At 39.2% G+C, this 25126-nt stretch overlaps 5 protein-coding genes and 1 pseudogene across 7 annotated transcripts; 4 read left to right on the top strand and 2 right to left on the bottom strand.

Annotated features, from left to right (window-relative positions):
* Window positions 1–128: 128 nt before the first annotated feature.
* LOC135624548 (ultraviolet-B receptor UVR8-like) lies at window positions 129–9480 on the top strand. Of its 3 annotated transcripts, none has more exons than XM_065128276.1 (10): window positions 129–299; window positions 559–646; window positions 1327–1597; window positions 2949–3142; window positions 3217–3264; window positions 4304–4376; window positions 4901–5072; window positions 8288–8719; window positions 8797–8988; window positions 9292–9480. In XM_065128276.1, the coding sequence occupies exons 3-10, from the start codon at window positions 1345–1347 to the stop codon at window positions 9353–9355; spliced, it is 1428 nt and encodes a 475-aa protein (XP_064984348.1). In that variant the 5' UTR covers window positions 129–299; window positions 559–646; window positions 1327–1344; the 3' UTR covers window positions 9356–9480. The 3 variants fall into 3 exon arrangements, with proteins under 3 accessions (XP_064984348.1, XP_064984347.1, XP_064984349.1); XM_065128277.1 differs by lacking the exon at window positions 129–299 and adding an exon at window positions 368–433; XM_065128275.1 differs by lacking the exon at window positions 559–646 and having other exon boundaries at window positions 130–299.
* An 846-nt stretch (window positions 9481–10326) lies between these two features.
* Window positions 10327–17962, top strand: LOC104000416 (tRNA (guanine(26)-N(2))-dimethyltransferase 1). Its single transcript, XM_009422449.3, has 12 exons — window positions 10327–10618; window positions 13243–13536; window positions 13690–13777; window positions 13878–13999; window positions 14961–15100; window positions 15177–15249; window positions 15334–15422; window positions 15523–15628; window positions 15751–15963; window positions 16710–16904; window positions 17066–17143; window positions 17478–17962. Exons 1-12 carry the CDS (start codon window positions 10514–10516, stop codon window positions 17748–17750), a joined length of 1776 nt encoding a protein of 591 aa, XP_009420724.2. The 5' UTR covers window positions 10327–10513; the 3' UTR covers window positions 17751–17962.
* Window positions 17963–18548: 586 nt separating this feature from the next.
* LOC104000557 (UDP-arabinopyranose mutase 1) lies at window positions 18549–20357 on the bottom strand. Its single transcript, XM_009422639.3, has 4 exons — window positions 19931–20357; window positions 19459–19709; window positions 19206–19374; window positions 18549–19077 (listed from the first exon to the last, which is right to left on the bottom strand). The coding sequence occupies exons 1-4, from the start codon at window positions 20282–20284 to the stop codon at window positions 18733–18735; spliced, it is 1119 nt and encodes a 372-aa protein (XP_009420914.2). The 5' UTR covers window positions 20285–20357; the 3' UTR covers window positions 18549–18732.
* Window positions 20358–20857: 500 nt separating this feature from the next.
* Window positions 20858–23041, bottom strand: LOC104000559 (transcription initiation factor TFIID subunit 8-like; annotated as a pseudogene).
* Window positions 21129–21539, top strand: LOC135625671 (uncharacterized). The gene has a single exon (XM_065130755.1). The coding sequence runs from the start codon at window positions 21129–21131 to the stop codon at window positions 21537–21539; it is 411 nt and encodes a 136-aa protein (XP_064986827.1).
* A 1055-nt stretch (window positions 23042–24096) lies between the features above and the next one.
* Window positions 24097–24444, top strand: LOC135625670 (inactive protein FON2 SPARE1-like). The gene has a single exon (XM_065130754.1). It carries the CDS (start codon window positions 24097–24099, stop codon window positions 24442–24444), a length of 348 nt encoding a protein of 115 aa, XP_064986826.1.
* The last annotated feature ends 682 nt before the right edge of the window (window positions 24445–25126 follow it).

The raw sequence follows: 25126 nt of genomic DNA, 5'->3' as shown, positions 1-25126 counted from the left end.
AACTGTCAACATGAGTTTCATACTTGAGTAATATATCTGTAATATTAAATCTTACGGGCACATATGACATTTTAGAATATAAAAGGACGGATGTGTAAAAGACCTCGCTTTCCGGTGTCCACCAGAATCTTCCGTGAGACCACCTTCCGTGTTGCCTGGTTCAGGTCCTCTTTCCCTAAATCTTGGAACCACCCCTCTCGCTGTCGTTCTTGACGGACCATCGATCCATCGCATTCACCTTCGATCTGAGGCTGCTCTTGCCCCGAAATCTCATCCTCTCTCGATCCTTCTTCCACTCGGTAAGAATCATCCGTTCCTCCTAATCCTTCGAATTCTTGATCCGGCGATCTGAAGTTGACCCACCGGCCGTTCTTTGTCTGGAATTGCATTTGTTTCAATTGACATGGTTTTCAGCTACTTTTTTCTTCTTCCCGTATGTGGTGGATTAATACCCCCCCTTTAATGCGCTTTTCGTTCTCCGATAAAATTTGTCGAGGAAAGGAAAACATGATGTCGTCATTTATGCTTCAACTTATCCGTTCATTTTCGATTGCTCAGATCGAAACATATGCCTTGGAAATATGCATCGTGAAGCTGATAATGCTGGAAAAATGATGCTTGAATTCACTGTTGTTGGTCGGAGCAGGTACATTACTGATAAGCGATCGTGGGATTGGTGGAGCTAGCCTTAACAATATAACTAACCACTAACAGGAATTAGTAGCATGCATTGGTTTGTTTTGATGGTTGTTGATGCTGATGTATTCTACTTTAGATTTAGGTAGAATGTTGACAAGCTTCCTTTCTTGATTCTGTTTGGGGGGCGGAGTTGTTTGAATCATTTTGAATATAGCAAGAAAATGATTTGTTAGTTCACCAGGAAAATGATTTGAAATGGTTTCTCCTTGTAATCTCTGATATTTTTGTGAATATGCTGATAAGCGCATCGAGTCGATTTTGAATGTCTTCTCTTGGTAATCTCTGAACTTTCTGTGGATAGTCTGGATTGGTTTCAATTCAGGTGATTTTTCTGGTAAGCTTTTTGAGATTCGTTGGCAATGTTTTCTGCTTCTACCATGGATAATCTAAATTAGTTTTGATTCAGTGGTTATGCTAGTACGTTTTATTTGATATTACATTTGAGATGTTCTTCTCTTTAGTCCTTGATTTTTCTTTGGATGGTCTAGATTGGTTTTGATTAATGTGATTTTGCTGATAAGCTTTTGAAATAGATCTGGCATGTTTTCTCCTTGTAAACTGTGATCTTCCTATGGAATTTAGATTGGGTTTAATTTAGGTGCTTTTGCCAACAACTTTGAAATTTAGGTGTTCATCACATAAAAAATGGATATTGATGGGATACTTTCTGATGTCCGAGTGGTCAACCTCCCCACCAAGAGTGCGATATATATCTGGGGCTATAACCACAGTGGGCAGACAGCCAGGAAGGGCAAAGATTGCCATTTGAGAATTCCAAAGAGTCTTTCGCACAAGCTCTTCAAGTGTGCCGGAGGAGATAATCTGAGATGGTTGGATATTGCTTGTGGCAGGGAACACACTGCAGCAGTAGCCTCTGATGGGTCTCTATTCACATGGGGTGAGTGTTTTTTTTTTTTGCAGGTCTATTATTTGATCTTCGGCTGATACTATTTTTATAACTTGTGATGTTGTTTCAACAAGGGCCACCATAGTTAGATACTTAATTATTAAATTTTTTTCCTGAAACTTGAATTCAGAGTGTCAGAAGCCTTTTGCTTCTTTTACATGATAACTTGTATTAATGTCAATAAAGTGTGAGCAAAGAAATATTTAATCAACTTTGAATAAAGAATATGTGCACTGCATCACATGTGTCAACAAAATATTATAAATTTCTGTGTGGGCATGGGGCTGCCGGCTGAATTAAAAAAAGATAAGGGAAGGGGGAAGAGAAATATGAGATGAAGGGAGAAAACGAAAAAGATAATGGGGAGACTTATCTCATGCCTGCTATATGTTTTAATGAATTCCTCTTTCTTCCCATGTCTTCTCTTGTGCCTCCACTAGTTCTCTTGTTTCCTCGTTGATTGTTGTTGCTTGTTGCATGTCCTGAAACCACAAACAGCAGAAAGTGTCAAAACCATGGAGCCTGGTTCAGTAAACCAATTCCATATATTGTTTCTTTAAACCGACTGCTAGTTATGTTAATCCCCTCTCTTGAACTCCACTCTAAAAAAATAAAAAATAAAAGTAAAAGCATATACCAAAACCATGTCAACACTCATGTTGCAATGTCATGTTTGTATTTATATGATCATAGCACCCGGTATGGTTGCATGCATCTGAAAGGGAATCCATTAATTTATATTCAGTAGGAAGCTATTTAAGTTATAAGAGATTGGTAAAAGAACTAAAAGATTAATGTTATATTATCATGGAGCATGTACTATAGTTTAATGTAATGATTTTGATGGACATCATAGTGATAAGGAGGAAACACAAACCAGATCTGCAAGAAATAGATCTGCTTGCTTCATTTTTTATAATGTTATCCACATCAATTTTTGTATATATATGTTATGTTTACATAGGAATACTGAATTATGTGTTTGCGTGGGTTCTATGTGAGGTGGTAATATGAGATCTTAGTATGGATTTGCATAAACTCATATGAGGCCACATATACAGAACATAGACCATTTTTTGGAGCACTGTTTTGACAGATATGTTAACCTAAGGATTATAAACTTGCAGAAAAAAAAATGAAAGTGTTTTTATGTATCAGCTTGTTTTTTATAATACTTGATCAGCTTCAAGTAATAGTTCCAATGATTTCATTATCTTCTTTTGGGATATTTATCTCAGAAATATGCATCACTTCCAAGATGGCCTTTGTGGTTATGATAAAATTTGTCAATTTTCTTATATAAACTGAGGGATTCTAACCAGCCATTTTTGTTTGATATAAGGTGCAAACGATTTTGGTCAGTTAGGAGATGGAACTGAAGAGAGTAGAAAGCACCCCAAGAAGGTTAAGTCATTGCAGACAGAATATGTGAAATCTGTCTCTTGTGGAGCACATTGTACAGCTGCTGTTGCAGAACCTCGGGAAAATGATGGCACAATATCCACAAGCAGGCTTTGGGTGTGGGGACAAAATCAGGTAGCTTTCTTCCATAGGATTTTGCCAGCTCTTTTCTGTAACTCCAATTGTTAACATCATTTTTTTGTCTTCAGGGATCAAACCATCCACGCCTATATTGGGGAGCCTTTAATCCAAACACGGTATTCAATATATGAACATTAGCATATTCCCATCTGATAAGAACTGTCCTGGGAATTTTATGTTTTTCTTTGTCAATGTTTTTTCAATCTCAATTATCATTATGCTGCCATATTTTCTTTATGTCCTCTATGCATATTAAACATGAATTATTCACATTGGTGAACAAAGTTATGTACTTATATCCAAAGTGCACTTTTTGGAGCTGCTTTTCCTTTGTGATCTGACTTCTGAGTAGTTAGTTCTTTTAGTTGATAGAGAAATAAAAAGTGAAGCATAGAGAGTGATGGAGATTATAACTTGGTTTACCAATCATTTACCGGAAGTAATTATACAATGATATACTTATATAAACTTGACTTTACAACATAATTATGGATTCTTTAATGGTTTAAGTAATGGTATTTTTTAAAATGATTAGTGATTTAGTTTTAGAATATTAATTAGCTGCTTGTATTGACAATAAGGATTTCATAAACTATGTATGCCCTTTTAGGTCATTGATTAAATTTGTAAAACAAAGTTATTATTTTTTTAATATTTTATTTTATATTTTCTCCAAACTTATATTATAACATTTTAACTTTTATATTTTCATTGTGCATCACAAAGGTTTTCTTTTCCTGATTATTTTCATATTTTTTGACTACTCTTCCTTCTGTTGTCATGTTAGCCTTCTCTGTTGTGTTTGTCTGATGCATTTGCACTTGGACCATAATGACATTAATTGCTCATTGCTTTTAGTGCATAAATGGTTATGAAAAATAATTTAGGCTCCCTATTAGTTCTTCTTGTGGAGTCCAAACTCTTTGCTGTCATATCGGGGCCTCACTTTTTCTTTTCTCTTTTTTTTTTCTGTCTAATTGATTTATTACTTGTGACAGATTATATTGTTGGAAACTCATCCTTGAATTTTGTATAAGTTGCAGCAGATGTTCTTATATTTCCCTTACTACTATCCTTTTCTGGTTTCTGTTAACTTCTATAGTGATGCAATGTCTTGTACTCTGATTCAATGTGTGTAAATTTTTTCACCTGTAGGTTATATGTCAAGTTTCCTGTGGGTCAGTCCATGTAGTGGCCTTATCTGAGGATGGCTTGCTTCAAGCTTGGGGTAATTATTTGACACTGATGACTGATGAGCTTATAACACTATTATCTTGGCACATGATTTAAAAATATTGTTTGGACTGGTACATATTGAACCAATATTTATGGTCCATTACCAAGTACCGGTAATTGATCATACAGCTTGGTATCACTTGTATACCATTCATTTTTATTCTTCTGTTCTTCTATTTGATGACACTGAATGTTGTAGGATGGCATACTGCACACTCTCTTAGATCATGTTCATCCAATAAGTTATTGATTTTTGTATTCAACCAACATTTAAAACCTCATTTTTGCATTTCGGAGTTACATGTTGTATTTGTGCTTTTTCATAAAATTTTCTTATAGCTGAAAATTCTGAAACATGCTCCACATAATTTGGGTTTATATGCCTAAGAAATTTAAAAAGTAAAAGAGATAGAGAAAGTCAAATTTAAGCCATGTTTGGGAGAAAAGCCAGTAAATATCTTCCGAAACCTTGAACCAGGTATTAACTAGATACATGTTACTCTTCTGATAAACCAGGCTACAATGAGTATGGCCAGCTTGGCAGAGGTTTTACATCTGAAGGATTACAGGGAGCTCGGATATTGAATGCTTATGCCAGGTTCCTAGATGAACCCCCTGAGCTTGTGAAGATAAGGCAAGTGGCTTGCGGGGAGTACCACACTGCTGCAATATCAGAAGATGGTGACGTGTAAGTCATCTGAGAGGAAAATGGTTCCTAGGGTTGTCTCTGTAGCATGACAGATCAGATTTTATGGTTTATTGCATGAGGCAACTAGCGTTTTGGATTTTGAAGTGCTTCTAACGTAGAGACCTTACTGGTTGGAAGATGAGAGGAAGTCATGGAACCAGCCTAGACCTTCAGTCTTCAATTAGTGTTAATTCTCATCCTAGTGGCATTATCTACGACTGGATTATACATTCTGGAGTTATCAATATGTCTCCTTGATTTTCATCTCTCATTTATATTCATAAATAACTTCTGACTAGTGTCTCTACTGTTATGAGTTGGTCTTATCATCAGTGCATATGCATGCATAATAGGCAACATACCGATATAATTTTGTTAATATAAATAATGTTTGACTGATATCCATGTATCTCTAGTATATTTTATTCAAAATGTTGTTGCAACATAAAATGTTTTTCTTTTTCTGGTTACTTCTATTTCTTGCTAGGTCTGTATTTTTTTTCTTGCACATACTTAAAAAAAAAACATATACGTTTTTCTTCTCCAAAATTTATTATTAATTATGTAGAAAGCTAGGTTTTTTCATACTTGATAATTTTAAATGGTCAAATATTAGTTCTGCTCCTGTCATTTCTAATTTTTGTATGTTTTTTTTTATACATTACTTGATCTTTGCTCTGCAGATTATAAGTTTTGGATATCTTATTTGGAATGTGTTCTAACAGCAATATTTTATTCTCAATTTCATTTTACACAAGTTGCATAGTGCTTAAGATTGAGATTCTTTATGAAAATTGGATTGGTCCCAACAAATGACAAATTTGTAATGAATTGCTAAATTAATTCTAAGATGTTGTGATTTGATAAATTTTATATCCATTTAACTTATATTATGATAAGTTCTAGTTCATCAATGAGCCCACCATAGACAATCCAATAAAAAGTTGGTGTTCTTCTTAAAGATTTGGCATTGACATGTATGTTTGTCAATTCAAGAAAAAAATGCAGAAGGTCAAGTTGGCAAATTTGTTACACCAAAATTTCAGGTCCTGGAACTCACACATTTGTTGGTCTTTCTGTTTGGATGATTAGATGCTTTTCTAACTACTGTATCTGGGCATGCATTGTTTCACATCTTAGATTAGTTAGGAAAGTGGGTTCTTTAGGATGAAATTTCTATGCTAATGATACTCTTCCTCATTTATCGTAGTGAGTCTTGATCTCTTCTTGAATGGATGATACTTCATTTATCGTAGTGAGTCTTGATCTCTTCTTGAATGGATGGTACTTCTTCTGAGTTCTGATCTATGCTAATGGTAACTTCCACACTTTGTCTCATTTGTTCTTTATCTGTTCTTGAATTGGATGTTTCCTTAGAATCTGGGTCCAAGTGATAATAGTAACATCTGCATTTCTGATGTTAAGAGAATATCTAATAAGTTGTGTTCACATATACCCTTGGTTGCTCAATTTCTGAGTTATATATGCTTTCTTTAGTCTGTCACTTCAAGAATAGTAAGTATTTATCTGAATTGGTTGAATTAAATAATAATAATAATAATAATAATCTGTTAGTGAGGAATGTAATCATGTCCACCTTTAGATAACTTTTGTACCTATTAATCCAGTTTACTAAAAATTTGAAGGGCTAATTTTACATTTGGATAAACCCCTGTTTTGGAAACTTCTCCGTTTCTAGAGTAGACAAACCAATTGCTCCTATGATCATATATAAGAAGGATAATGGAATTAACTATATGGTAACATCAGTGGTCAAGGTGCATTTTATTTTAGCTTGGGCCCTTATGCAATAAGTTCCTTTTTGTATTCACTACATAATTCAATTTTATTGTTGTTTGCGACTTTTGCGTTATGTAATGCCACTACACAATCTCCTTTGTTTTCTGACTGGTGATAATTAACATTTTTTTTCCTTCTGCAAGTGTTTGGGGGTGTATGCACAGATGATCTGTCTATGTGACACATAAATATGGTATATTATTCATTTAGTAGTTGCTTGATCTGAAATGTTGTTTTGTTGATATGTTGTTAATGTTGCTCTTGCTGTTACACTGTATGCTGAGTCACAAGATTGACTAAGCCTCTGAATTGCAGTGAGGTACTTCTTGCTTGTGCTCTGAACACAATCGTTCCTTGTCTCTTCTGCTTCAGTGTTGCTTTTATTTTTTTTTATTTTGGACTTCTCTTGGTGCATGCAATTTCTCTTTCGTCCAGGTGTAACATACAAACAATAATATGGAAATCCCATTCTGTTTGCTTTCAATTACAAACGTGCAACATTTTCATATATAACAATATTGAATTTGTCTTTTCCATCTCTCCATTTGACATTCATGACATCATTGATTTCTCAAGATATAACATGTGGCATATTTTTTATATTTTATCATGAGTTTTATTTTATAAATCTCATTTATTATGGTGTACTGTATTGAGTACTTATTGAGTACTTGTTGATGCCTTTTGGTCATCAGTCAACAGTCCTGTGTCATTGATTTCTCTTGGCCTAAGTGGCCCCTAGTCTCTTTCTAGCATGTTTTTTTTACCTTTCTGTCTCTATTTATCTATCAATCCATCTTTTATTTATTGACTGTATCCTGTGATTTAAACTTAGACATATAATGGGTCTGTTGGTCTTGTACTTTTTGATATTTTATTATGTAATTTATTAACGCTTCCGTTATCATTGCCCTTTCCTTCTTAGATCCATGTGGTGGTTATTCTTCTGTGTTTTCTTTCGATATGGTAAAGTATATATGATATGTGAACTGTCCTGGTTTCATGTTTTCTTTTTCGTTGATTCAGATAGTGTAAATTATGTAAACCTATCATTAACTATTATCACAAAGTACAGCATAAATAATTGATCTAGGACGCCATACTCTTTGATCAATATCGCAATACTACTGAAGTCTTTTACATTGTCAAATTTTGGAATTTTCTGAATGAGGCACCATGACAAGTTATTGATGCTTCAGTGGAATTAACTCATAAAGAGGAAGACCTCTTGTCCTGATTATTATATACCTATAACGTGTTTCATAATCAGTGTACTCTTTGATTGGAAGCAGATGCTCTTGTTTGAAAGTGCCTCTAGTAAAAACTCTCATTCATTTTTTATTTGCATTTTTGCAATGATTGTCCAATATCTATATGTGGACTTCTGTACTTCAAATTGTTGATTGATTCTCCAGGTATACCTGGGGGCTGGGAAGCATGGGACAACTTGGACATTGTTCTCCTCAGAGTGGTGATAAAGAGCTGCTTCCAAGGCGAGTGGTTGCCCTTGATGGTATAACCGTAAAGGATGTTGCATGTGGTGGAGTACATACTTGTGCTTTAACTGCCCAAGGATCCCTTTACACTTGGGGTGGTGGGCAAGCAGGACAGCTTGGACTAGGTCCCCAGAATGGATTCTTTTCATGTGTTCCTAATGCATCTGATATGCTACTGCGCAATCTTCCAGTCTTGGTCATACCTAAGGGTGTACAGCTTGTTACCTGTGGGCATTCTCACACGCTCATCTCCATGCGAGATGGAAGGATATATGGATGGGGTTATAATAGCTATGGTCAAGCAGCCAATGAGAAATCAACATATGCCTGGTTCCCCTCACCTGTTGACTGGTGGGTTATTTTCTGGAAAGTTCGAAGTTTTTTTTTTTCTTATCTTGATGTCTAAATTTCTTGGTCTTTATTACAAGGTGTGTTGGGGAAGTCAAAAGATTGGCAGCTGGTGGTGGTCATTCTGCTGTGTTGACAGATGCTCACACATTGAAAGAACTGTGTGAGTTCAGGCTTGCAGAGAGTATAAATCTTTCTAATTGCTTTACAATTGCTGATGTTGCTTCTCGAACTGGTGCGGATTCCTTGGCACGACTGTGTGAAAGATATAGGTACGGACAAACATATGCTTTGAGATCCTAATTCTTTATAGGAAAACAAGAAAATTTGGTCTATTGGAACCCTGCATTTGAGGTTGGATGCAGCTATGCTTTAATTCCAGAAGTACTATCTCCGTGTAATTTACACAAATATATACTTTTGGAATTTTGGATTTCCCCTCTTGTTGCTACCAAACTGGGAATGTCTCAACAACCGGGAAAACTAACACATTCATATGTTTTATGAATTATATGTTCTAGTTTCTTTAGCAGGAATAACTTTTAGTTGGTGTTTTTTTGTGCGTGTGTGTGCAGGGAACATCTTCTTGAACAGGATAACCGTGACAATGAAGAGGAAGAAGCCAATCGAGAGGACTAAAACTAGGTCACAGTATTGGTTCATTCATCATTCAACTATGTACCATTTAATCATTGTCCATGACAAAAACATTATTCTGTTGACACAGACTAGAAAACAAAAAAAAGACTGGTACATTCATTAGATACATGAGTGTTCATTTCATAAATTCCTTGAATAATAAAGCAGATTGACCCTAGAAAACTATGCATTTGCCTTGACAATAACCACTATATGCATTGGTTGAATTACCTAGTCTATTTAGTTTTGTTAATCTCACTCGTGTAACTCCTCAAAACCTATTTCTCTTTGTTTTGGGAAGAAATTCTTTAGTTTTGAACTTGGTGTTGACGTTGGCGAGATTTGTAACCTGAACTGTGGTTGCTACGAACTTGAAGTTTGACGCTAGGCATTCGTAGGACTAGGTAGATTTCATATGTAGGGATGTCAATTCCAATCGTGGTTTACTTTGCCTTATTTGTTATGGCTGGGTTAAGATGTAAGGAACAATCAAATGTCTACAAAACTAAGGTAGTTTAATTATCTTGAGGGATGCAACCGTGATATCTATTTGATTCAAATCAAAATGAACTGAGTTGATGTGGTTCTGACAAAGTTTCAAATCCTCAATCTTTAATAAGTGAGTATGATATATCAACATCAAATTAATATTTATAATATTATTTTATGCTCATCTATAATGAAATTATAGTTGATCTTATGACCAAATGAAACCTTATTAAAGTTGAATACAAACTAAGGTAACTAAATCTACGTTAAAATCAATAAAAGCTACATTTCGAGGAGTTCGCAAATACCAACAGATGAAGGGGTGTATATGCAAAAGAATCCTGCAGGATTTAATTATTCTGCACATGTCTCCTAGCACTCGTCCATTTGTCTCCTACCACAAGGCGGGTATGTCTTGGGTAAAATATTACCGGGTAGATGAACTAATGTTCGTTTTATATTTCAGTTGCGAGATATTGGCTGACTCTTCGAGTGCGAAGGATTCGCGCACGCTTGCGACCTGTAGTACTGGAAAAGAAGACGCTTAGGGTTTGAGGACGGCCGCCACCTAAGAAGGATCTCCAGATTCCGCTGCTCGCACGGGTCGATCCTGAATCTCCGATCGCCTTGTTTCTGGTTTCGGAATCCGATAGATCGTGACCGGCGGCGATGGGCGACGTCGAAGACGAGCTCAGGGACTACAAGATCATTAAGGAAGGGGAGGCCGAGATCCTGATGCATTCCAGCAACACCGTCTTCTTCAACAAAGCCCAGGTGCCTGGCCGTCTTTGATTTCTTTTGCTCTTTCGGATGTGTTTGTTGGTTTTTCGTGCGTTCTTGGGAGCTCTTGCTTCGCTCGGTGTCTCGGTTGATGCCACGATTGCATTGTTTTGGTTGTAATCGATATAGTTTAGATTAGTTTGAGTAAACAATATTCCTCAAATAAACATAAATTAGATTCTTTTTTCTTCAATGTAGCACACCAAGAATGATTTTGCTGAAAACGTATATTTTATAGTTACATCTTTTGGGTGAAAGATGTCATGCTGTAAACGTATTAGTCGATTGTCTGTATGAAATTAAACATCAGAAACATCACAAAAATTTGATATTTGTTAAATCGAAGTACCAGTACATTCTTTGAAAAATGTTTATCAGTCACAGGTTCAGTTAATTTTGGTACTTTTTTTAAAATTTAGCCCATTGGGCCCAACTAGTTAGTGTTGGCTACATGAATGTTTTGCTATCATTTCCGAGACACCTAGGTGATGAAGGTGAGTGATGATCTATATTGAAATCAGTTAAGATCCATATCCATGAGATTTGTTATGATGATTGTAAGTGACCTAAAGCAACCCCTCCACCTTTTTCATCCATGCTTGAGATTGGGATTTGCGGTGCTAGGTGCCAAATATAGATGTGAACTTTAATAATGATAGTTACATTGAGGCCATCCTGGTGTGAGGTTGAATCTTTTAGGAATTCACTTTGTATGACCTTTTTGTGTAACCCACACTGTCTATCAATCCTGCTTTAGAGGCACCTCTCTCGTAAACAACTTGAGCACCCAAAGTTACAGGACTTTCACTTGTGCCAATGTGCTAAGGGCCTAAGGCTAATTGCTATTGTGAAATTGTTTGTCATTAGGAGTATATGGAAGTTGGTGCTTTGTGTTCACTGTTACTGAGGCATGAACCAAGCGTATACAATAAATATCTAAGTGCAACTGGCCCTGTTCAGTTCAGTTCTTTAGAATGCTAGTATGTGGTCCCTACAGTGCCTTAAGGGTTCTCTACAAACATTTTCTTTCAACTCCGATCCAATTGCCAGTTCATCTCTTAAAATTTTACCCATCTAGTTGTTGCTTGCTACTCTTTCAATTTTACTGTCAAGAAAAGGTCGACACAGGATAGAGGTACTTTTGGAACAGCACCACAACATCAAGTTGCAGTTCCTTGAAAATATTATGGTGGAAAATTGACTTTTGAGTTTTAGAGGTTGCTCTTGAGTTTGTGGAATCTTGTTAAGTGGTTCTTGGCAAGTCAAAAGAAGATTGCATTTCCAACGGTGATTATCAATTCTGTTTGGTAGTGTCATGAGAGATATGGCTGATCAAAGAAGTACTTGGCCCAAAGCTATGATAGTGTTCATTGTACTTGTGTTGTACATGCCTCATGGATTTCAACAATGGAGGGATTCTGGTTTTGACAACTTATCGGATTGGTACAGTACTGAGATGTTGAACAAAACACTGATCTGTGTCACCCAATATCATTAAATAAAATAATAGAAAATAAAAAAAGAACAATGTGCTCACTGATACATAGCTAAATGTTTTAAATACCAGTTTTTAGTTGCACTTGTAAATTCCGGTTGGTACTTAGTAGTTAGTAGTGCAACAGATATTTTAAAGCATAATGTTATCATATTTGAGCTTTAGTGTCGGTAGGCATCACTTAATCATCTCCAAATTGCAGAGACTAGCTAAGATACTTGATCTAATAGGACACTAGAAGAATCAAGTTTGAGCATTTCAGTTTTGTTTTGTAATTGTTTGAGAGGTATTCACAGATTCACATTGCTTATGAAAATCGGAATACTTCTCTGTTTAGTTGTTTGTGAGGTTTGAGAACTTGGATGGTTGTTTTAAGTTTGTCATAGGACAACATAAATTTGATTATTGAACATCATAGAGAAGATGAAAATGGCAGACATACATGTCCTGGATGCAGCATGAACTCAAGTATCCCAGAACTTAAATTATTCTTTTTTTTACTTGTCATATATGTGTTGATACTGAAAACATTAATCCATTGTGAAGAAAATTCAAAGCACAAAAATCTTAATTGGAATGCAACAAGACTTAACCTGATATAAGTCTCATATTAACTAATAGAGAAAAATGATATAGTTTTTTGCTTGTTAGGCAGTCAAAATTTTAGCACTTTTCCCCCTCTCTACTTAGTTGAATTTAAAATTGTAATCAAACACAGTTACTATGCACAAAATTATTAAGCTTAGTTTAGAGTTCAATGCTGGTCTTCAGGAATTTATTTTGATATTGTCATAAATTATCATTTCTTGAAAATATTATTTTGATAGTTGGATGAACTCTTATTTGGCTTGAGAAGAAGCATTTTAATTACTTAGAGCTTGGGTTTCATGTCTGAATTTGACAGGATAAGCGACATTTTTGATCCAGTATCCAATCCTTAATTAATAACAGTATCTTTTGCTGTATGTTTAAGTGAATCCATCGTTTTCCACCTCATTATTTCTAATAAACCTTTCCACAGTTGTATTTATCATTTCATTTGTTTCAAGTTTCTGGTTTTCTCTGCTGTTTATGTCATCTTGATGCTGCAAACAAAAGTACAAAGGTTTGTTTCTTTCTTTAGGTCTACAACCGAGATATGTCCATTGCTGTTTTGAGGACTTATATTGCTAAGTGCAAGGAAGAGCATGATGCATATTTGAGCAAAAAGGGTAGACTAGAAAATAAGGTTCCTGAGGAAAAAAATTCTGGATCTGTTGCAAAGAACGACAGTATCACTCAGGATGCAGAGGCTAATGGAGATACTGATGTACAACAAGATCAATCTCTAGATGAGACAGAAAGTATTTCAGAAGGATTCATAAGGATGCCATCTTGGAAAGGTTCTCAAGAACTTAAGGCGCCAAGAGTCCTTGAGGCGAGTTTTTTTTTTGTATGAGTAATTTGGTGGTTTTCTGCTTTAACATTTTGTCTTATTGAGAGTCATGTCATTTGAGTTTCCGTCCCATGACAAAAAAAAAAAATTTGATGCGTATTTTGTGTGTTCATGTTTTGCACTTCATATTGGTAGGCTTTGGCCGCTTCTGGACTAAGAGCTCTGCGATATGCCCGTGAGGTGGATGGAATAGGGCAAGTTATTGCTCTGGACAATGATAAAGGTATCTTTATTTTGGTTATATTCCAATGTTGCATATGATATAACTATTCAGTTTTAATCTAGTTTGGGGTTTTGAACCATAAAGTTTATTTTTGTCACAGCATCCATTGAAGCTTGCAAGAGAAACATAAAATTTAATGGTTCTGTTGCATGCTCAAAAGTTGAAGCTCATCTTGCTGATGCTCGTGTTTACATGCTCACTCATCAGAAAGAATTTGATGTGGTAAATTTTTGTTCAATCTACATGTGAAGCTGTTTTTTAAAATATTTTCTTTTAATTGTAAGTTTTTTCTTGCAATTGTAACTTTTAATGTGGTAAATTTTCATTCAATCTACATGTGATGCCATTTTTAAAAATATTTTCTTTTAATTGTTAGTGTTTTCTTGCAATTGTAACTTTTAATGGAGTGTCATCAAATCATAGAGATTAGAATGGTAGAATATCATGTGGTAGCTTAGCTGGTACCTAGATTTCTTGTACTTATGCTGTAGAAAATATATTAGTTGTAGTTAAAGTAAAATATATCATTCTACCTTTGTTCATACACCAATCTATCCAAGGCCTTGGGAGCTGATGTGAGAAACTCTGGTTTAAAGCAATTTTTGGATTAGTCTTCTTATTTCCATCCATATAAAAAGCCCTCTGAAGTAGAGGACCATGAATTTGTGGCTTCTATATGCTCATTCATATATTCAAGTTTGTTCAATTTCCATAATCTTTTGCATGGATCACATCTTGCAAGTTGCTTTTATCAAAATTTAGTCAATTATTCTTTTTTATCTTGTGGTTTTTGATGCTATATATTATGGTTTCTGGCATTAAACAACCCATGTAGCCCAACTAGGAGTCTATATATTATCCATAGAGCATTTGCAGTCAAAGGCCTCTATGTCAGTCTGTCAACTAGGAGGCCAAGGGGTGAAAGTTTGTTTAAGCCATTAGAATTTTCATAGTGGAAACCCTTTTCATGTGTCCATCATATGCGCTCGATGTGTCTGTTACATGGTCCAAGGATTATGGCATACTATCTGAAAGCAGATAGTCAGTGAGGATTATAGCAGAGTAACTTTGTTCGTTCTGGGGGCTGGTTTGGCTCATGATATATGTCTTGTTGGCCAAATCACGTTAGATCTCATTTACTTAATTGGAGACTTAAGACCTTTTGTTATTATTTTTCTTGCAGGTTGATCTTGATCCTTATGGATCACCATCTGTATTTTTGGACTCAGCAGTCCAATCAGTTGCAGATGGAGGCATCTTGATGTGCACAGCTACTGATATGGCAGTTCTCTGTGGAAATAATGGGGAGGTTTGCCATTCAAAGTAAGGAGTTGAGCATTACTACTGTACAGAAAGATATATTATTGTGTGAATAATCCAATTGTTGAATTCAAATTAGGTATGGTTCCTACCCTTTGAAAGGGAAATATTGCCATGAAATGGCTTTGCGGATCCTCTTGGCATGCATTGAGGTATTTCCATGTTTTGGTCAATAACTTTTGAACAATGCAATTGGGGTTTCTTTTTATTATTGATTTATCCTCTCCCAAATTCAGAGTCATGCAAACCGTTACAAGCGACATATTGTTCCTATCCTCTCTGTCTATATGGATTTCTATGTTCGAGTTTTTGTTCGGATATATACGTAAGTTACTTATTTTTTGCCCTAACATTGGATTATAAATCATACTTTCTGTGTTATCATATGATGCACTGTTAATTGATATTTATGGCCCAATACTCAGCTCCGCAAGTGCAATCAAAGAAACACCTCTTAAACTCTCATATGTTTACCAGTGTGTTGGCTGTGACTCTTTTCATCTCCAAAGTGTTGGGAGAACAATTAATAAGGTAAGCTGCCCACTCAGACCATTCGACTTGCCTTCGAAGATGTCTTATTTTTTCCCTAATTTAATCTATAGTTTTTAACATCTTATGCCTTCTGGTTCCTTTTTGTCTTATTGGATCTAAAGGACAAAAGTGTGAAATCTGCACCCGGATATGGTCCTGTGGTTCCTCAAGAGTGCAGCGATTGCGGAAAGAAATTTAACATGGGTGGTCCAATATGGTCTGCTCCTATGCATGACAAGGAATGGATATTTTCTATTTTAGCAAATGTCAAAGCTATGAAGGAAAGATATCCTGCTTATGAAAAAATTTCTGCTGTGCTAACTACTATATCAGAGGTGCCACCCTCTCTCTTAACTTAGTAGCTACAAAGTCATGCATTTCAGCTGTGATACCAAAGTAATGTTACTTATTGTGGAATTGTGATGCTTCAGGGAGATGACATCTCTGTTTGTTTTTGAATTTTATTTTGCCATGATCTTTCTTATTATTTCAAATTCATGTAAATAGTTGTGTTTACTGGTTACTACAATTTTCTTTTTGCACAGTTTGCAACCTGTGGGAATATTGTGAAGCATTATGTATTCTAATTGTTGTTTACAAGCAAGTCTGGAAACTGGTCAAAGATGTCTTGTTCTAACTAAAAGACAAGCCCTATGCACTAGGCTCCTACTATATAGGTTTTGGGAGGGTTCATGTATGCAGTTTTACCTGCAAATACAGATGCTTCCTAGACTCAACCTGCATCCGTATTATTATTTAAGGACTTGCTATCAAAATGGTAGTCATAGTGCATGAAGCTCCTGCCAATTTAGGATTGGGAAACGGTGTACATAATCTTACATTTGCAAGCAAGGAGGCTCTTGCTCTCGAACCTTAACCTAGGTTGCAAGGGACTGAAACATCTAAATTGAGTTTCTTTTTATATTAGGTTGGTATACCCATTTTACTGATGAATTTGTTGCTGTTTAATCACAATTTTCATTATGGCACACTGGTTGTTACTGTTATTAACTTTCAATTTAAGTTACAGTTGTCATTGTTTAACCAGAGTCAGCTTAAGTTTATATTATGTTATGTGCAGGAATTACATGATATTCCTCTCTTTGTAAGTCTCCACAATTTATGTTCGACTCTCAAGTGCACCTCCCCATCTGCAGTTTTGTTTCGTTCTGCAGTGCTGAATGCTGGATATCGTATCTCAGGAAGTCACGTGAATCCTCTGGGGCTGAAAACTGATGCTCCAATGGATGTTATTTGGGACATTATGCGTTGTTGGGTAGTTTTCTTATCCTCCTTTTTGTTACCCTTGATGATGTGTGTCAGTGTGATTTTTCTTTTTCCTTTGTTGCGACTATTGTCACTTCAAGTAGCATCTCCATATGGAAAGTAGTTGCAGAAATGTGTTACATGGTGATGATTTCTCGCATGTGTTTCCAGGTCAAGAATCATCCCATCAAAGCACAACAACCAGACAAGTCAGGAACAGTGATACTGTCCAAAGAACCAAAACTACAAGTATGTTGCTTTCTTTCTGTAGCTTGGCAGCATTTCTTTCCTTAGCTTATACACCTCCAGAAACACTTTCCAACTTTTGAGCCTGGGGAATTTGCCGCAAAGTTGAATTCTAGTGTAGTTTTGATGTCAGTTTCTTTTTTCCTACTTTCTCTAGATAAAGTTAATTAATATCTTTTGTAGACCAGAAATTGATTTCACCTTGGAGAACAAAGAAGTTGCACCATGAAACTGATTGATGAATTTTATTGAGCTTACATTAAAATGCCTATTCTAATTAGTTCTTGAGGCATTAAGAACTATCTCGTGGTTGATTATGCATCTTTTTATGTTGCAGGCGAATTTTGCTCGAGCAGCTGCTTCACTCAGCAAAGCAAAAGTCAAGAAGGAGGTGAGGTATCTTCCAAATCCCGAGAGGCATTGGGGCCCTAAGGTTAGGGCAGGTAGGCAAATTACAAGCAAGCACTGCTCTTTATTGGGTCCCGATGTAGTGAGCGGGTCTCTAGACCAAGAAGCTGATGGATCATCTGAGGCAGTGGCAGATAAATTGGCTGAAGGACCTGCAACGAAGCGTCAAAAGACTGTCGATGTGTCTGCATCGCAATCATGATGACACTTGATTGTCGAATGATGATGTTTTTGAAACTTGGTTGTGCTAAATTAATCCAATGCCAATTCACGTCATAGCTTTTAATTTCCCTGGTTATCCTGCTACCTGAAGGGTATTGGAGAAAGAGCATGTAAGCAAAGCTGATTTGTGAATTCTTGTCGAGTTCAATTTACAAGTTTTGACCGAAGCAAATTAAATTTATGATTCTTTTAGTTGCTCTGTGACTGAGTTGTACATAATTTTAGACTCTGAAGCTATGTTCTCTTTTTTTAATTTTAAACTACGGAATAATCACTTGCTATGTTTGCATGGTTTCTGATGTGCACTGTTGATGCTTCTCACAGAATACTATTTGCCGCAGCTGTGATGGTTTCTAATGCATAATAATTCTCGAGGCCCAGCGGATCATGCTGACATGGGTGATGGTGATTGAAGTCTGACAGTCCTGATAGGTACGCCTTATGTTCCTCTGCTTCATCTCATGGTGCTCTGTTGGATATCCTTTAAATATCCCTTGGAATTTACTCCCACCCGGTCATATCCCAAAAGGGGGTAATGAACGCCTTTAGCTCATCCCCAGCAAGAACTATAAGTCCATGACCAACTAGAGTAAGTGTAGCAACAGGGTTATATCTCTTTGTCTAATTTCTGAGAACTAAAAAAAGGAAAAGAATGCAGATTGGAATGAGCCTAACTACCTCATTAGGTGAATTGTGCTGATTTTTTTCATAATTGACTCGGATCAGTTGGCCGTTTGGTTTTCAATTTTTATTGAGGCTGACCCAAAATAACAAAAAAGAAAAAAGAACAAGATCTTTTATTCTCAAAAAGTATAAAAATGATTACAATCATCAAACTGCATGTCTATTTCAAGCTTCACATGAATGAAAGCCTATAATATAATTACGGAAAAAGATTATAAGCCTCAAACATTACATAGATAGAAAGAAAAAAAAATAAGATAATGACTATGCCATCTACTCTATTTCCCATTGGAGGAGCCGTTGACCATTTGAGCTGCTGTTCCGGATGGGTTGAGCTCGTCCCAAGCCTCAATCCATGTAACCATAGCATCGGCAAGCTTGGTGAAGTAAGGGTCAATCTTCCCAAGCTTTTCTCTCACCTGCTTGGACAGTTCAATGTAGCACTTCTGCACTGTGGTGCAATCCTTTGGGAGGACAACTGTCTGGAAGAAGGGGATCAGCTCTTCCTGCCAGAAGATGCCCTTGTACTCCTTTTTCAAGTTCACAAATGGATTGCTAGCTTTGCTGTGCCAGATGTATGGTAACCCAGTCTTGACCCCCAATCGCAAGTGATCACAGATCACCTAAAATATCATCCATTGGATGTGATTTAGATTGATGGTCATTTGTGATGTCATTTGTGTGATAGAGATGAAGATATGACGACAAATCTAACCCGAGTAGCAAAGAATGGACTGAAGCAGAGACTCACCTTGATGCACCACCCAGCCCACATATCATCATATCGCCCAATGGGTTGGCCATCGCCCATAAGTCCAAAGTACATTGCAGAGCCGATGAGCTCACGATCGAAAGCCAGATTCATTCCACACATAGGAAACAGAGTTCCCCTGGGTATCGTAAGAACTGCATCCACATACCTGACGAACACAAAACACAGTCGTTAAGAAATCTGTAAAGCAGTTCTCCAACAGTGAAACCTTCGGTATCGCAGTGTTTGGTACCTGGTGTTCCTCTCTCGCGGCTTGACAAGCTGGGTGGCAGCATCATAGTCTGGAATGTTAAGCCAAAGGCCATGAGACACAACCGTCGGAGTGCCCTCGCGAAGGCTGAAAGGGTATCCGCGGACAAAGTCTGTGCCTTCTCGGTAGGGATCATACAAGGTGTTGAAGAAGTAGGGAGTGGATGGTGTCAGGAGATTGCTTATGTGCTGTTCCAGTGCATTGATCTCTTTGCCAGAGGGATCTTTAGCAACCTGTTTGAGATGACAGAAAACACTGATCTACTTCAGTTTGTGCAATTCAAGATCAACATCAGTCTGCAGGCGATCGATGAATGAGGAAATATAAGGAACGAAAAAAAGAGATTTTTCAGGGGGGAGGAAGAGAAAATAGGGGCATTAAATCAAAAAGGAAACTTGAAGTCTTAATTGAGATAGCAAGCACAAGGTGGGTCGATTTCATAGGCGTAACTTACGAAGCAGTCGTCGTCGATGGTGTAGATGTATTTCTTCTTGGAGACCATGTAGCCGAAGCAGCGGCAGGCGGAATCCTTGAAGGAGATGCAGGCGGCCTTGGGGCCCAGGATGCGTTTGATGTCGTTGCGGTTGTAGAGCTCGTAATCGAACCCCTCCGGCACCCGGATCGTCTTGCTCGGGTCCCCGTCCTGTACCACGATCAGGTGGTAGGGCTGAAAGAACGGCCGCCACATCTCCAAGAAGTCCAGGTTCCGTATCGTCGGGATCACGATGTCGAGCTCGTCCTTCAGCAGAGGCGTGCCACGAACCGTCGACGACGATGGTGAATCCTTCCCCGCAGCCGCCGCCGTCATCTCTCTTCCTCTCCTCCTCAACCTAAACAATCGATCAATCCTAGAACAACGAAGAATCCAATGATGAGGAAGAACGATCACTCGCACGCTCGCTTGGGGCACGTGTCGACACGTGCGGACAAACCGGCGCGAGTAGAGAAAGCGCGCGCGAATTAGCTGGTTTCGGCTAACGGACGGCGGATGCGACGTTTACGGTCGGGTGCCTGACGGGGTCTTCCAGGATCTGTCCTGCGGGCCGCAGGCGAATCGGTCTTAGGAAGGGGGTCAAACTCGCTTAGAATTACTAGCGGTGACCGTACACACATACACAATATATATATATATATATATATATATATATACTCCTTTAAAGTAGACTTAAAAAAATACCCAAAAGGTGGCGTTTAAATGTATGAGCTTTGAAGTACAAGACTAACTTGAAATGCTTCAATATTATTTCCATCTTGCATAAGGCAACGAGTTGATTGTAGTGGCGAAGTTGACTCTTTTGTTGTATTAGTTTGACATATATACGTATATATACACACGCTGTTTTGCTTTCAAGTATTAGTCTATCTATTTTGATGTGCTTTCTCTCTTCCGTCTTCTTCTCCTTGCTATGAAGAAATAATATATCTAGATTATATTTTGGTACCATTTGGTGTCACCGTCATGTTAGCATATCACCTATGGCTTCTCCGCAGCATCGTCAAGAATCCTACTAAGACCGTCATCGGCATCAACGCCATCAATCGGCTGCTTTGGATTATGGAGGTCTCTCTCTCTCTCTGTCTGACATCGGCATCAACGCCATCAACCTGCCAAGAACGGCGTCCTGGCAGTGCAAAGCCCAAGGAAAAGCATAATGGCATCAACACTTCTGGCCACCACCGCAATCATGCTCAGCTCACCGATCGCGGAAATGCTCATGACAAGCCTCAGCGGGAGCTCAACCAAGCCCGGAGCGCAGGCATTCGTGGTGGGGTATAGGACCAACCTCGGTCTCTCCATCAAACTGTTCTCCATCCTAGTCCGCTTCATGCTGGACTTCCTCCTCAACGTCCAATCCATCCGGTACTACACCCACACCAGCATCCTCATCACCGTGCGTCTCAAGCGCCACCGCTCACCCGCACACTGCCTCACCGCCGACTACGTCGCGAACACCATGAACAAGGGGAGCTATTTCTGGTCCACTGGAATCCATGCCTTCTTATGCCTTCAGAAGAGAATCGTGCTGCTGCTGCTGCAGATTGATTGTCAACTCCAATCTTGATCTTGAAATGCACGGTAGGCCTGCTTCTAGGAAGAATCTTCTCTCCATCAGTATCGAAGCCAAAAGATCCGACCTTTGCTTCTTTCCTCCTGTCATCCTTCTCATCATTGCTCAAAAGCAACGAATCCCTTTCAGAAGAGAATGGTGATGCTGCTGCAGAATGATTGTCAACTCCAATCTTTATCTTAAAATGCACGGTAGGCCCGCTTCGAGGAAGAATCTTCTCTCCATTAGTATCGAAGACAAAAAGATCCGACCTTTGCTTCTTTCCTCATGGCAGGGGTATAAGCCTCAGGCACTGACAGCCTCTTGCCAGCGTCTGCCTCCTGCGGACCAGTGATTTCCGATGCTTCTTTCTCTCCGTATGACAAAGGCGGGGCCAGAAATGGGTTGCTGCTGCAGTCCACCTGCTTGTCCTTCCCATCATTGCCAACACCATTTGTTGGTTGAAACCCAGCTGCACCACTGCAGGCAAGACGATGCTGTAAGCTCAACAATGGCCTCTCCGCCTTCCTCTGCTGCCTTGTTTGTTCCACCATATCTGCTTTGGCATCAGTGGCGGTGTGGAGGTAGGTGTGAGGATCAGGTAGCCTCGGAAGCCAATCAGGTATGTGATTACCAACCGGTGCCTCCCCAATCTGAGCAACGCCGGGTGTAGACTAGGCTACTCGAGGTACAGGGAGTCTGGGGATGGGCCTAAAGAATGGGACTTCCGCCTCTGTGCTTACAAACTTGGCGATCTTTCGAACAACATCTGAACTAACCAGGCAATGTCGAACATCGGATGCACCGCGAAAACCGCACGACAAGCTCATATCCTGTATCCCCTGGATGACATCGCACACATTGCGCCAGCCAAATTCGCATAAAAATTCGCAGTTTTGCCTAGAGAGCAGATGTACCGGACCGCAATCTGCGCCAGAGCGTCGTTCGCAGAGCAATGGGAACCGTGAAACCCAGTTGACTCGCAAATCTGGGCGACGGCAATCTTGGCGATGGCGTGGCCGAAATCGGCGTCTCCTGACGGCCGACTTTTCTTCGAGCTGGTCTGCTGATTCTTTCCACGCTCCTTGCCTCCACCGCTCATGTTCTATCGATCATATTATCGGCGCCAAAATCAGGGCTTTGTCCATCCGCGGCTATTTCGACGGTCGCACGCGCCAAATGGGAAACAGGTTTGCCCACGAAAAGCCCTAGATTTCACCAGCATACGAAATACAGAGACCAGATGGATTCTTGAAGTTGGTCGGTGAGTGGCGGATGGCCTCTGGAGCTACTACAAGGCGGTTCCTCCATGGATCTCCACAGCTTGAGATCGGGAAAAATAACCAATTTAGTGCAAGAAAAATGAAATCTAGAATTTCTGCAAGAGATTAATCCACGGCGGGCGGATTACATAACTATGAAAAGCTAATCTATAGTTTAGAAAGGAGGCAGACGAAGAGAATGAGAGAAACCCTAGATTCCGAAAAGCAGGGAGAGATAGAACGAGTGGTTTGGGATCGAGTCGAAAGGGGTTTATACGGCAATTTAAAGACGAGGGTTCGGGGTGAGACTCCGTGCCTGTGAGAGGCATGCTCTCGAGGGACACGTGGCGAGCGGTGGAAGGCAGGATGGAGCATACCATAGTAGAAGGCCTTAATGCTGTTCCGGAAGAGCAGCGGACCGCCTTCTTACGGCGCCGGGCGGGTCACATCGACTCGGTTGATCGCCTGGAGTGGCTGCACCGACCGTGGCAGCAAACACGCTCCACCTTCCACCCAACACGCGGTCCCACACACAGCAAACAACACAACACCGCAGACCATTCGACAAGGCACAAGCACCGCCACTGGGACCCACTAACAAAAGGTGACGCATCGGAGGTATTACGACAATGCCCTTTTTCTCGGGACTTCCAGCTGGGTCAGCAAGTATCGACGTGGCTTCGTTCTAATTGTCGCCACTGGTGTTCGGTGTTCGAGGTATCGCAGGAAACGGCTTCGCGCCAAACCACCCGGCACCAGATAAACAATCGGTGGTCTGTGAGCTTTCCGCCGTTGGATTTCTAAGTGTACGAATCTGGAACGTGCATGTAACCTGAAAGGTTAATAGAGTATGGTGCTCTTCACAAAGCACAACCTTCAAATCTTTTCTGGGCTGTAATGACCCATCAATAATCCAAAATTTTGGTATATATATATATAAAGAATTACTTGAATGAATTGTCTCTTGTGTTTTCCTTGCCTGCCAAGTCATCCAAAGCCCACCATGGAGTAGGAAGTCAAACATGTGGATCATCTCTGTTCGTGGCAGTGCCAAACTCAGAGCCATGTCACGGTTCCATATCATACATGTTATCAGGACACACGGCCAAATAAAAGTGACGACAAAATGTTGCACACCATTCGCTTGCATGCATTTACTACGGAGGTCCATTTCTTCATGAGTCTCTTGCCCTGCTGTTTAAAGCTCGCCACCTCTCTCTCTCTCTTTCTTTCTTTCTCTCTCCCCTCCCTTTTCTTCTCTTGGAGATCGGCAACTCTCTTCTTGATGGTCTCCTGCCGCCGCAAGAGCCATGTGGAGTTCCTCCTTTTCGCCTGCAATGCTTTGGGCCCTCATCTTGGCTGTCATCTTCCTGTCACCGGCTTCCAGGAGCTCTCTCTCCCAGGCGACCTCGGATGATGCTTTCCTGGCCTATCATTGCGACCGCCACCACCACCGCTTCCTCCACCACGGTCACCACCGCCGCCTCGACCAGTACTATCATGATCGGGCTGTGCATGGGCTACCTTCCTGGTGCCGCCGACGTCGGCCAGTCCAGCTTCAGCCTCCTCCGCAGCCGCCGGTCAGGAATGAGATCGATCCAAGATACGGCGTCGAGAAGCGGCTCGTACCGACCGGGCCGAATCCTCTCCACAACTGAGTTCTTGAATCATTAGTTCGACTTTAGCGGCGCCTCATCCTTTCTTGTCCTTTCTTTCCTCTTCCTGTGGTGTTTCTTGAGGTTTATGTGCTGCAGCTTCTAATCTTTGGAGGAAAGGAAGAACAATGGAGGATGCTCACTGCTTCTAATTGTTACGTTCAATCTTCATGTTATCTTTTTGATCTGTCTATGGAATTATCATGGGATTCCCTTTTACATGTTTGCTTCTGTCTGAGAGTCATCAAACGAGGCTCATGGTTCATTAAATTGGATGGTGGTAGAGAAATCAATGCGTTGTCGTCTTAGTGGGGCAATCCTTGTTCTCAAACCCCATCATCAAATGCGTTCATGCGTTTCCCTGTGGCTCATGCCTCACGAACCCACTCATAATTCTTGGCTACAGTGTCTCCAGGAAAGTTTGACCATCCTCGTTGCTAAAACTTGAGGCACATCGATCATCTGATGGGTTAAAGAAGCACAATGAGTGGCCATCCTGCTACCATTGTAATAACATTGATATTAGTATTAATGAAAATAACTATCATAATAGTAATGTTATCGGTAATGCTAATGACTATGATAATGATAATTGTACTGGTAATAATTTATTATAATAGTTATGGTAATGATAATGATACTGGTGTCGATATTTGTACAAATGTCGGTATTCGTATTAACAATG

Source organism: Musa acuminata, chromosome BXJ2-10, assembly GCF_036884655.1.
Source record: "Musa acuminata AAA Group cultivar baxijiao chromosome BXJ2-10, Cavendish_Baxijiao_AAA, whole genome shotgun sequence".
NCBI lineage: Eukaryota > Viridiplantae > Streptophyta > Magnoliopsida > Zingiberales > Musaceae > Musa > Musa acuminata.
The sequence above is the reverse complement of the archived record's forward strand: the minus strand, read 5'-3'. Positions and strand labels throughout refer to the sequence as shown.

Bases quoted from the DNA above. Each gene is read 5' to 3' on its own strand.
- LOC135624548 (XM_065128276.1), top strand. From the start codon at position 1,345: ATGGATATTGATGGGATACTTTCTGATGTCCGAGTGGTCAACCTCCCC. The intron at 3,265-4,303 runs GTATTCAATATA...TTTCACCTGTAG, and splicing joins GAGCCTTTAATCCAAACACG to GTTATATGTCAAGTTTCCTG. The intron at 4,377-4,900 runs GTAATTATTTGA...CTGATAAACCAG, and splicing joins TGGCTTGCTTCAAGCTTGGG to GCTACAATGAGTATGGCCAG.
- LOC104000416 (XM_009422449.3), top strand. From the start codon at position 10,514: ATGGGCGACGTCGAAGACGAGCTCAGGGACTACAAGATCATTAAGGAA. The intron at 10,619-13,242 runs GTGCCTGGCCGT...TTCTTTCTTTAG, and splicing joins TCTTCTTCAACAAAGCCCAG to GTCTACAACCGAGATATGTC. The intron at 13,778-13,877 runs GTATCTTTATTT...TTTTTGTCACAG, and splicing joins TGCTCTGGACAATGATAAAG to CATCCATTGAAGCTTGCAAG.
- LOC104000557 (XM_009422639.3), bottom strand. From the start codon at position 20,284: ATGACGGCGGCGGCTGCGGGGAAGGATTCACCATCGTCGTCGACGGTT. The intron at 19,710-19,930 runs GTAAGTTACGCC...CATCTCAAACAG, and splicing joins CCATCGACGACGACTGCTTC to GTTGCTAAAGATCCCTCTGG. The intron at 19,375-19,458 runs GTACCAAACACT...TGTGTTCGTCAG, and splicing joins CCGCGAGAGAGGAACACCAG to GTATGTGGATGCAGTTCTTA.
- LOC135625671 (XM_065130755.1), top strand. From the start codon at position 21,129: ATGGCATCAACACTTCTGGCCACCACCGCAATCATGCTCAGCTCACCG.
- LOC135625670 (XM_065130754.1), top strand. From the start codon at position 24,097: ATGTGGAGTTCCTCCTTTTCGCCTGCAATGCTTTGGGCCCTCATCTTG.